Source organism: Emydura macquarii, unplaced genomic scaffold, assembly GCF_026122565.2.
Source record: "Emydura macquarii macquarii isolate MOO-44397 ecotype Brisbane River unplaced genomic scaffold, CSIRO-AGI_Emac_v2 contig_1713, whole genome shotgun sequence".
Taxonomy (NCBI): domain Eukaryota; kingdom Metazoa; phylum Chordata; order Testudines; family Chelidae; genus Emydura; species Emydura macquarii.
The window spans coordinates 1,982,514-1,994,902 of record NW_027131850.1 but is presented as its reverse complement, the minus strand read 5'-3'; the positions used below and the strand labels follow the sequence as shown (position 1 = coordinate 1,994,902).

General features: G+C 42.3%; 1 protein-coding gene across 6 annotated transcripts in view; it reads right to left on the bottom strand.

Annotated features, from left to right (window-relative positions):
• EML5 (EMAP like 5) overlaps positions 1 to 12,389 on the bottom strand; it is a 261,963-nt gene that overhangs the window by 150,295 nt on the left and 99,279 nt on the right. For all 6 annotated transcript variants that reach the window (XM_067556337.1, XM_067556341.1, XM_067556336.1 and 3 more), the window contains exon 7: positions 1,511 to 1,712. In XM_067556337.1, the coding sequence (XP_067412438.1) occupies positions 1,511 to 1,712 (202 nt within the window). The remainder of the gene's footprint in view (positions 1 to 1,510; positions 1,713 to 12,389) is intronic.

The window sequence follows — 12,389 nt, the reverse complement described above, 5'->3', positions numbered from 1 at the left end:
TCAGGCTGTCCCATCATACATTCCCCTCCATAAACTTATCAAGCTCAGTCTTGAAGCCAGCTAGGATTTTTGCCCCCAACTGCTCCCCTATTCCAGAACTTCATTCCTCTAATGCTTAGAAACCTTCATCTAATTTCATGTCTAAACTTCCTGATGGCCAGTTTATATCCATTTGTGCTTGTGTCCGCATTGGTGCTGAACTTCAATAATTCCTCTCCCTCCTGGTATTTATCCCTCTGATGTATTTATAGAGAGCAATCATCTCTCTCCTCAGCCTTCTTTTGGTTACTCTAAACAAACCACGCTCTTTGAATCTCCTTTCATAAGGCAGGTTTTCCATTCCTTGGATCATCCTAGTAGCCCTTCTCTGCACCTGTTCCAGTTTGAATTCATCTTTCTTAAACATGGGAGACCAGAACTGCACACAGTATTCCAGATGAGGTCTCACCAGCACCTTGTATAATGGCACTAACCTCTGTATCTCTACTGGAAATACCTCGCCTGATGCATCCTAGGACTGCATTAGCTTTTTTCACGGCCACATCACATTCTATTAATTATTTATCATTCGTAATATAGCACAACTTTCTGTCTATGACTAGATATCCATATAATTTCTAATTTATACTAATCATGCCTATTTCAAACATGGAATTTCACAATAGTGTGTCAATTAAATTTTTTATTATATTAGTGTATCTCTTGGTAGATTAGCAAAAAATGACACCACTTAATTTGAGGGAGGAAGAAGAATGTCTTTTTGAAAAATGTCTTTTTGAAAAAAAACTTTGTAAAGGAAAATAATTTACTAGGATTTATTGGTCTGTAGCCTTATTTAACAAATATAGATACATTAAGTTAAACAAAAATGCCACAAGTCAGAAATGCAATTCTAGCACATTTTTTAAAAAAGATAATATAATGTGAATAAGAATTACAAGGTACTGTACCCCATCAGCCCAAAAGAAGGCATCTTAGTAATGCCTAATATAGGTTGGATGAAAGGTTCACTAAAGACACCAATCAAAATTATTCAACTTGGGTAATAAATTATAAATCTTAACTTGAGTGGGAGTTGTGGACACTTCACAGCACCTCTGAAAATCAAATCACTTCTTAGATGCTCAAATATAAATTTAGGTGCCTAACTTTAGTTACCCAAGTTTGAAAATGTTGGCACTCATCTTATTTACCATCACTGAAATTATGAAAGTGATCCCTTCCACCATTTGAGTTCAAATTAAGGCCTTGATTTCCATTTTGTAAACTACCTATTTCTGCTACTGTTTTCAGACCTCCATCAGCAAAGTAATCAGTATCTACAGTTACAAAAATAAATTTAATGGGTTCAAGACCACAATATGGCATGCCATAAATAATTTTGCATTTTTACATTTCAATTATGTTTTTCTAACGATGAAGCCTCACCTATAAAGACATACATAATCTGGGGTGGGGGTGGGATGTGCTGTTAGTTTGGTGTATTATTATTGGTCGTGTTGTTGCTAACCTGACTGATCGGTCATCACTTCCAGTCATGGCCAATGGTTTTGTAGGATGGACTGCCAGAGCCCACAGCTCTCCTTCACAGTGCCCCTGCATGATCAGAAAAGGCTTATTGCGCTCATGCACCACAATCTCAAAAATTTCACTGTCTTGTGTCCCAACTAGGATATGGTCTCCTCGCCAGCAAACACTTCTCACAGACAGACCTGTGGGAAAATATATGCATATGCACTTTGTTATAAACCTTTAAAATTTTACACCGATAACAATACCTGTCAAAACCACAAAAGAAAGGAAACAACAAGAAGTTAACCCTCAAAATACATACCATGTTACTCTTTAAGCCATGGACAAATTTCTTACCACTCCCACAACAGACCACACATCCATCACTACCTTAGAGATGCCAGCCTCCAACCCTTGCGTTACCATAAATCTAACAGAAAGAGTGAGTCTTGCATGTTGGAGAGCAGAGTAAAGCAAAGTGTAGTCCAATCTTTACATAACAAAAGCATGATCCCACACACTGACATTTGCACATAAAAGTGTGTGCTTTAATCCATATAGTTCCTAAAGGTGTAATATACTGAACATGAGCTATGAAGCCCAACTTCTAAGTAAAGGACACACTCACATTTCTGACAGAGTTGAAAGAGACTGTATGAACACCATCAACAGAGATATGAATAGGATGTGTTACTCTCAGCTTTCATAAGAATTACAGGTAAACAGAAAGTTAAAGGACAAATATCATTTCATCTCACAAGCTTGTCTACTCAAGGTTGCCTTCCACAATCATCAACAAAACAACCAGTGTATCATCTGATTAGCAGAAGAAACTAATCAAGTTGAAAGAGTGAAAAATAAATCCTACTGGCAACAATATACAGAGTAGAAGTGGGGTGGCTTGGGGACTGGCCTGCATATTTGGGTACCTAAATATGTACCCTAATTTTCAGTGGAGCTGAGTACACACAAATTATACTGAGTTGAGGGGAGTTGAAGGTGACCAGCTATTTTGAAAACCAGATCACTTTTATTTAGGTTCCTGAATATGGACTTAGGTGCCTAACTGTAGGCATTCAAATTTAAAAATTTTGGCTTTAGTCAATGGGGTCTACTACGCAAGCAATTTTACCAGTTTCAGGTAGGCACTCCCACCTTTTATCATTCCTGCTTTTTCTCAGTCCATTTGGCAGTGGGCATCAGAGAGGAGGGAATTTGCCCAAGATTTTTTAGGCTTCATGATGGCATCATTAATAGATAATTCAGTATGCTAAATATCCACTAACTTGTGTGGATTGTCCTGGACTAGTTCTACCTGAATACCAAGGGAGGTAGCTACATTCTTCATAAGTTCCTCCTATGTTATGTAATCATCAAAAAGTTGGGAGAATCATTCAGAGACAGTGCTCTCATCCAAGACTGACAAACAAATGTTCTGCTGCCTCCTGAATCTTTGCACCAGGAGGGTCAGGCACTGAAGGAAGCACATCCTCTGCTTGCTGGGTGCTGGGATTGATACTGAGATTGGTACCAGTTACAGTATGTTGCCTTTATGGAAATTTATTCATACATGGTCAAGACAATGAGGACGCAGAGTCTGGATACCAACTGCAAGACATCTTGTCCCTGGACCTGGACCTGCTCCTATAAGAATGATGGTACCGAGATTTTGATGTGTGTGAAAAGCAACAAACAGAGGCTCTAGTCTTTCTGTAATGGGATCCTAATAAAACTCCTCCCACATTAGCAGTAAATCCAAAACTGAGGGGGAAAGAAGATCCCTGGCTTCTACATAGGTCTCAGGTGCTGTTGTACCAAGAGTAGTGTGTACCAGAGATGAAGTCAAAGCTGTTAAAGGTCCTGGCAATGGAGTTAGTATCACTGAAAGATTACTGAAAGTGGTAACGGAATCAATGGCTTGACATTGCTAGACAACAAATGCGGTATTGGGGAGTGCCTAGCCGGGGCTGGCCTATTTCTAAACTCAATACCAGTCTTTTTTCTGAGAGTCTCTGTCAGTGACCTGGCTCTCAAAAAGGAAGGAGGCTTCCTCTGGCTAGAGGAAGTCAAAGTGTCCATCTTCTGATGTTTATATAGTACCAGAGAAGGCAAATGCCTTCTGTCTGGTTCCCTCTGATGAGGGGATCCCTTCAAATCCAGCACTTTGAGATAGAGTAGCGTGTGAACCCCCACATACCAAGTGGCTGGGTTCTGAGTGGGGATGCAAACCTGCCTCCATCCGGAAATGGTGAAAATGAACTTATGTCATCTTCTTGGTCCTGGTCTTAAACCCTCTAGAGAAAAGGCACTTTTGCTTTACATGATCCTTTTCTAAGTACTTTAAACATCTAAAATGAGAATCGATGACTGACATAGGTAAGTTACAGTCAAAATATCGCTTAAAACCTGGAGATTCAGGCATGCTCCTGACCTTTAAGCCCGAAGAATATTATATATATAAATAAAAAAACGAAATAAATTTTCTGAAACAAGTACCATTAACTTTCACTATAATCAACGAACTAATGAACTATGTACAACAGAAACCAAAAACTTTTTCTCTCAGAGAAGGGGAGAAGTGTGACAAGCACCTGCATGCTCCACTACAACCACAGACGGTAAAAAGGAACTGAAGGGGGTCTGCCCCTTTATACCCTTAGTTAGCAGCACGAGTGTGCAGAGGGTGCAGTCACTGCCCCAACAGATACTGCTAAGAGAAAAAAGTTTTCTGGTTTTGGTGCACTGGCATGTACACACCTAAAGTGGAATGGACATGTGCAAGCACTCAAAGAAGAAAATATGTTCCCTCTGCATGAAGGTCGGCATGCCCAGGACTGAGGTCTAGATGGCCTGCTTCTTCTGGGGGGCAAGTTGGGAGAGGAAGATAAGTGGGAGAGAGGCCCACACCGTCCAATTCAATACAATTATCAAGAGGAAATTCCACAAATGGAATATTGTGGTGTTTTCCAGCCTCATTCAAGGGTTCCTCCCATGGATTTTCCCAACATGAAGGATACAACTGGGCCTAACAGCTTCTACTTCTAATAGCCTGCTACTATTCTGGAGAAGACAGGAAAGAACAGCGAAGAAGAAACCAGAGGAAAATCTGTGTAACACCCACCCATGGAAAGCTTTTGGTGGTCAGCTATGTTGTTGGTAAACCACTCTTTGAATTTAAAAATAAAACTTCTTTGTTGTACATAATAAGCTAACAAATATGAAATTATCTGATGTCAACTGGAAAGAAATCTCCCCATTATTCAACAGTAGAGAGGAATGTTCAGATGGAAACAAAGACAAAAAGCAACATGCTTACAGAGAAATGCTACCAATAACTTTTTTTAGAGACAAGATACAATAAATTATATTAGAGGTGGAATAAAAAGTTAAATAAAACTTTTTTTTTTTAAATGGTGCTATGTGATATAACTTACGAAGAGAGTCATTTCATGAAGTTGGAAAAATAGAAGTAGGATATCTTTAAATTAATCTTTGGGAATAATCAGATGCTACTGGAAGACAAGAGTTTTAGCCAGGTTAAAAAGGTGAAAATTGAGAACACAATCATCTGGGTACACTGCATGAATTAGGGCTTGTCTAAACGGTGACATAGTCTGCATCAGCTGAAGTGTAAATTGTAATGCACACCAACGTTGCCTGCACTAATTAGCTCATGTGGACCTTACTAGTGCACCAGAAGTTTCCTAGTGTGCGTTAATGTAGTCCTGTTTCAAACAGTAACAACGCACAGTAGGAAACTTTTAGTGCGTGCCAGTAGGGTTCATATGGTTCAGTTAGTGTGCAACATGCTGGTGCAAAGTAATATTTATACCCCAGCTGATGCAGACTAAGGCATCTTGTAGAAAAGCCCTTAAATATTAAACAACAGAAAATCAACAATTTTGTTGGAAATGAAAAATGGAAGAAATACTTAATTCAGTTTTTGAACATCAAAACAAATTAGATGAGGGAATGAAAACCCCTCAGTAATAAGGGCTTTGAGGATCACAGAATTATTAACACCCCTCAGTAGGAGTGGTGAGACTTATATTCATGGTCTCCTGGTGCCAAACCCAATGTACTTTGCTCTAGGTGAAAGAGACTTTTAACGGGAGAAAGCAGGAGCAAGATCTGCAGCAGGATCCATCCAGAAGTTCAGGTCTGTGTGGCTGCCTCAGAACAATACAGAAAGCTCAGTGAAGCCTGGGAACAAATGCAGTGCAGTTGGAACATTCAGAAAATTAAAGGCTAAGGTAATAACAAATTCTACTGAGCATGTGCAAATGGCGACTTTTTGCAGATTATAACTCTTCCAAATTTGGGCAGGATTTTTACAGCTACAGCAAGATGTCATTCTGGTCCCAGGACTATCCCTCTGCCAAGACTTTGTTGCAAACCACGGATGTGCTAGAATTATTCAAAAAAACAGAAAAATTTCTATCTGATAGTTTAAAATGTAGTTTTGCCACTAACCTAATTCTTGAAAATGGCCAAACTGCTTTTGCTCAAATTTAAAAAATTTTTTTTTTAAATTTAAGAGACAATTGACAACAGGAAGTATTTGGCGACCTTAATATAGAAGTCACTACTGTACTATTTATGTTTTTCTTTTGCTAAAGTAGAGAAATGTGCAATTTTGTTAGAAATGTAAACAACACTTCAACTAGAGAAATCACTGGAAGAAAAAGAGGAAAAGTATTTTCTAATAAGAGGTTTTACAAGGGAAAATAGTGATAACTGAGGTTCAGAGACAACTGTCATATTATCCAGAATATTAGCTGCATTTTCAAAAAGAGAGATAATAGCAGAAAAATTTAATGTTAAAATTGATTCCTAATATACAGATCCACTTAAAATCTAAGTAATAGTCCTGGAACATCTCATAAGAATCATATTACAATAATGGGTTGACAAAGGCTTTGAAATGGAAACACAGTAGAGAACCACCATACTTTTTTCATTACCCTTTCCAAATATACTTAGATTATCTCTTTCTAACTCAAAGGTGAAGATCTAATAATAAAGACATACTTTGGAACCCAGATTGCTCTTTAAATGGCTACTTAATACACTATTATAGATATTATAATAATTACAGATATTATAATAATAAGTAATATTGAAAAATTTAAATAATATTTTGAAGGAAATATTCCTGGAGGCATCTCTCATAACGTAAGAAGAAGTTTCTCATCCTGTGCAGTAAAAATGTTTCTTCAAGATGTGCATCCCTATGGGTGCTCCGCTGTAGGTGTGTCTGCATCCCTTGTCCTGAGAGAGAGGATGAGGCGTGGCCAGGAGGCAGATCAGTGGGCATATCACAAGCTGTATTAGGTAAGGATACCAGGTTTGTCTTGGCCACGTAGGAGCAATGACAATTACATGGGCTCTGTCCCTTTTTATCTTTAACAGGACCTTTAGTAGGAGAGGAAATGGAGGGAAGGCATAGAGAAAGTCTTTGTCCCATGGGAGGAGAAGAGCATCACTCAGGGAATGCTGGCTGATCCCTGCTCTGGAGCAGCACTACTTGCACTTCCTGTTCTGGTGAGTGATGAACAGGTCTATGGATGGAGTTCCCCAACATGTGAACACGTCAAGAAGTATTGCCGGGAGCATCTCCCACTTGTGGTCATGTGGGAATGCGGCTTAGACTGTCCGCTACTAAGTTCCGTCAGTGGCGTACTGTGGGTCTCCGGCACCCGGGGGGCAAATACTTACGTTTACACACACACACACACACACACACACACACCCCACCCCATTGGCAACAGAGGCGGCAGTGCCCCGTGGGGGGGGGGTGTCTGTGGGCCCATTTCCCACTCTCCCCTACTCCCCCCGCTGTAGGTGAGACAGAGTGGGAGTGACGGGGGCAGATGTCCCTCGGACACCCGGTGAGGGGGGGTGTGACGAGCTCTGGTCCCTGCTGCTCCCTCGTTATGCCCAGTGCGGGGACGAGGGGATCAAGAGGATGCTTGCTCCCGTTGCTGCTGGAGCCCTCGGCCGTGGGCTGGCCTGAACTGGGGTAGGTGCAGCCACAGGGCCCAGGCTGCCTGCAACAGCAGGGGATGGCTCCTCCAAGGAGGACCCAGCCAGTGCCCGGGAGCATGGTTCCCCCCATCACCTCCCGCGGTATGCCACTGAATTTTGTGCACCTGGTAGGTAAGCTGCAGAAAGGGTGATGTTAGCAATGCACCAGTTCCAGAATTTCATCACTTCCTAGTACAGGGAGGGTGATCTGGATTCCTCCAGTGGTTGATGTAATACATACAAGCTTTGATGTCCATAAGGATCTTTATGTGAGACCCTGCTATGTGTGGTAGGCAGTTCCATGAACAAGCTTATTGTAGCTTGACGAGCCTCCTGCATGGAGCCCTGAGAAGACAATCGCAGGTCCCCTAACTTTGCTTCTGGGAATTGATTTGCAGGGCTGATGACAGCCCAAAGGGCAGGACTCTGTATTAGTAACAATCACGTCCTTAGGAAGCATCTTTAAGCCGGCAGTATCGAAACATGAAAATAGTTGTCCTTTAGGTTGAGGGCCAAAAACCAGTCTCCCTGTTCCAATGATGGAATGATCATTGACAAGGCAACCATCTTGACCTTTAAAGCTTTGATAAACTTGTTGAGAGCTCTGAAGTCCAGGATGAGCCTCTAACTTTCCTTCCTTTTTGGTATTAGGAAACAGCTAGAGTAGAACCCTTTGCCTGGAAGATGTTGAGATACTGGTTCAATGGCTCCTAACTGCAGGAGGCGATCTATCTCCTGCCTTAGCAGACTCTCGTGAGAAGGGTCCCTGAAGATGGAGAAGGATGTTGTGGAGAGGGATATAGGGAGATGAAGGAGTAACCGAACCTGAGACCAATTTGTCCACAGTTATGTGCTCCCATGCACTGCGGAATGCTGCCAAGTTGTGGCCAAATGGTAGATGTGTAGATGGCAGTAGATAGTGGTCTTATTGCACCTCAACCTGCCCATCAAAAGTAGTGTTTCTGTGTCGGTGGCTGGGCACCAGAAGACTTTCCCCTTGAGAATTTGTCTTTCTTTCTGTGGGGCTCATAGCCTGGCTGTGTTGGAAACTGAGATGAGTACAGTCTTTGCGGGTATTGATTGCTAAACTGTCTCTTTTGCCCTGGTGTATAGATCCCCAGAGACCTGACGGTTGTCCTGGAGTCTTTTAAGGAGTGGAGGGAGGCGTTGATCTTCTCCACGAAGATATTTACACTTTCGAAGGGAAGGTCCTCTACAGTGGTCTGGCACCTCCTTCAGGCATCCCGAGAGGTGGAGCCACGATGCCCGCCTCATCACCAAGCCATGAAGATGGTGTTGGCTATTAGATCAGTCATATGAAGGGCCAATTGTAAGGCCATCTTTGCCACCAACTGTCCCTCCTAGATGATGGCCTTGAAAGAGAATCTTGAGAGGCTTCTGGCAGTTTTTCAATAAAGCCATTTAATTTATTGTAGTAGGTGTAATTATATTTTGCCAAGAGTACCTGATAATTGGCGATTGTGAACTGTAGGGAGGCCAAAGACTATGACTTTCTGCCAAAAGTTCCAGGCGCTTCCAGTCCCTGTCATATGGCTTGGCCTTGGAGTGTTGCTAACCATGGGAATTTACCACATCCACCATGATGGAGTTGGATGGCAAGTGGGTAAAGAGAAACTCTAAGTTCTTAGCGGGGACATCGTATTTTTTGTCCGCATGCTTGCAGGTTGGGGCCACCGAAGCCAGGAATTGCCATACCACCTAGGCTGGATCTAAAAGGCCTCATTGACTAGGAGGGCAATTTTGGAGGTAGCTGAGGCATGTAGGATGTCTATTAAATGGTGGCATGTATCTTTCACCGCCTCTAAGGTATATGGAGTGTGTCAGCTACCCTTTTTTTGCCAGCTCCTGGAACCTGAAGTCATCCGCCAAAGATGGTGGTGATGGTATGACTGCCTCATTGGTGACAAGGAAGATATGGCCTTGGATACAGCCTCTTCTATCTCCCCTTCCTGCTCTGAGACCCACGATGCTGCGGCCGAAGGAGCATGTCTGGGGTGTTCCTGAGCCACACTCAGTGTCCTTGAGGCTGGCTGTCTGTGTGCTGCCCTGGGGTCCTAGTATGGCCACTGTGGAGGCATAGGGCCTGGCGGAGGTGCCCACAGGCGACTGTACTAGGATGGTGGCGGTGCCATCCGGCAGTACATCCCAGGACTCTATTGGTAATGGATCCCGTATGGCACCTAGGAGGAATATATCAAAGCCTCATCCGATTCACTCTCTGAACCCTCACTCAACAACGGTGGGGCAGGATACGGTCGTGGGAAGCTACCCCTTGAACGGCTGCAGCACAGTTCCAGAACTTCGATATCGAGGTACAGAGAGTCGGGGTCCTTTAAGACCATATGGTCTTTGGCTTATTGAAAGTGTGCCGCTACCAACTGCCCTGGTGTCGGTGGTGGTAAGGACCTTGTCCGTGCCAACTTCTTTGGTGCCAAATGAGTTGGTGGCAGTACCAATACTGGCTCGCATACCGGGGCATCTTAGGGCACTTGTCCTTGTCTTCAGTGCCTGTGCCCAAAGAGTCTGTGGGCTTATCAGCAGTGGTGGACGATCTGGGTACTGGATGGTCTCAGTGCTGGTGGTGCCGAGGATATCGAGCAAGACAGAGATAATTTTCGGCTATCCCTGAGCTCGCTCAGAAGACTCCCAGTTCTCTTTCTCGATTTATGAGAAGAGTCCCAACCGTCACTTTGACCCATTATCCTTCAATGTAGAAGGTTGTGGGGAAGACCTAAACCTGCCAGAAGGCTGTGGTCGGAGAGCTGCCTCCAGAAAGATAATCTTCTGATGGAGCTCTCTGCCCCTGCAGGTTCTCAGTTGGAGCTGTTCGCAGAGGGAATACTTATGTTGGTTGTGACCCTCGCCAAAAAAGCTAATGCACTGAGAGTGCTTGCCTATGACAAGGATTGCCTCGCTGCAAGTACGACACTTCTTGAAGCCCAGAGAGCAAGGCATACCCTTGTCCAGGGAGTGTCCCCCAACTAGAGTCCATGCAAGAACAAAGTCTTTTTTTTTCTTTTTTTTAAGGCACAGCCAAAAAAAAAAAAAAAAAAGTTAAAATAGGCAAACTAAGAGGTTTTCAAAGCAAAGATTTACAATTGAAAGAAAGCTTAAGGATCTGCTAATGGACAGCTAAATGCTCCATCTCTAGTCCAGGGGGTTGAAAAGGAACTGAGGAGGGTTAGCCTATGCATTCTGGCTAGTCTCCTGGCACAGCTTGAGGCGAGACAGTGAACATGCAAGCTCAACAGACGCTGCTACCAAAGTTCTCCAATCAGCAGCACAGGGATGGAGACACAGCTACAGTGGAGCACCTGTAGGGACACTACTTGAAGAAGAAAAGTGGTTATCAGAAATAATTAGTTAAATAACAGGTTTTAAATGCACTACAGAGAAGGAATGAACAAATTAATGAAGGAATTGTTAGTTAGAAAGAGAACAGATGGAAAAACATAAAATAGTCTTCTTTTAGCTAGAGGTATCAAGATATTTGCAAATTAGACTTTCATAATCTATAGCAGGCGTTAACCATTGCAATCATTTCAAATAATGTGGCCCTTTCAACCGTAAGAATAATGGGGAAAAAGAAAAAATTATGAAACTTTTTGTGAACTTGTAAATTGCTTTTTTACTTTTAGGTATATAAGCAGGTACCCTTATCTGTGCTGTAACATCTTTCCATGAAATGCTATGTTCACAAAGTTCCACTAATGAAATTTCAGTAATTTCTGGCAGATGATGCTAGTCTTATTTAATATACCTGAAACCATTAGACCTTGTCTACACTCGCAGGTAGGCCGGCAAACCTTTGTTGCTCAGGGGTGTGAAAAAAACACACACCCCCGCAAGCGATATAAATTTTGCTAACATAAGCATGAGTGTGGACACCATTATGTCAGCAAGAGATACTGTCTGCCAATATAGCGGCCGCTGCTTGTTTAGGTTGTTTTATTATGTTGGCAGTTCTCCTGCTGACATAATGCGACTACACTTCCGCTTATGCTGACAAAACTTATATCACTCGGGGGGTTGTTTTTTTTCACACCCCTGAGCAACAAAGTTTTGCTGGCATAACCATTAATGTAGACAAGACCTTAATCGTCTTGGATGCTAGATTGAAACAAGGGAAAAAGAAGGAAAAGAAAACCTTTATCCAAAAAAGCCATTGTCCAAATTCCTGCTTTTCCCTTGCTTTCCCCTAGAAAGGAAGTAGGGATAAAGCAGGGATTTGAATAAATTTGGCTCTTGCTTAGAGACTGTGGTAGTTATTTTTCTTGAACTGTCTCAGTCATGAAAAACTGATTGTTCATTCCACTGCAACCCATCTTGTTAGTATATCTCAGAATCTGAGTGGAGGTGCCAGGTTAACTGCAGGACAAAAATGGTATTATTTTTTTACTGTATATATGAGCAGTTATTTATTGATACAAATGTATCTGGCTGGCTCCAATCATCCTTCCATGTACTAGGATCTTGCAAGATCTTAAAAGGTTCAAGCAGCTTCAGCAATTGGCAGAGAGGCCTGCAACAGAAGTGCTGCTGAAAGTGATGTCTGTGTTTAAGTATATCTGTACTCTTTTCATGAGTCAGTACTGAATCAGTATCTCAGGATAATATTAGAAAAAAAACATATATTGCTGGAGGTGCCTCCTTTTCAATATATCATAAAACTGAGGACTTGAGATTATTTCATATGATATGGCACCTTCATGGTCATGTCTGACCAATGCTGAGTATGCAATTGCTATTATTGTTAGCCAAATTTCAGCACAGCTAGTTGCAATCTGCCTATCGAAACACCCTCCGCAATTTGTTTCAATATGCTAGTC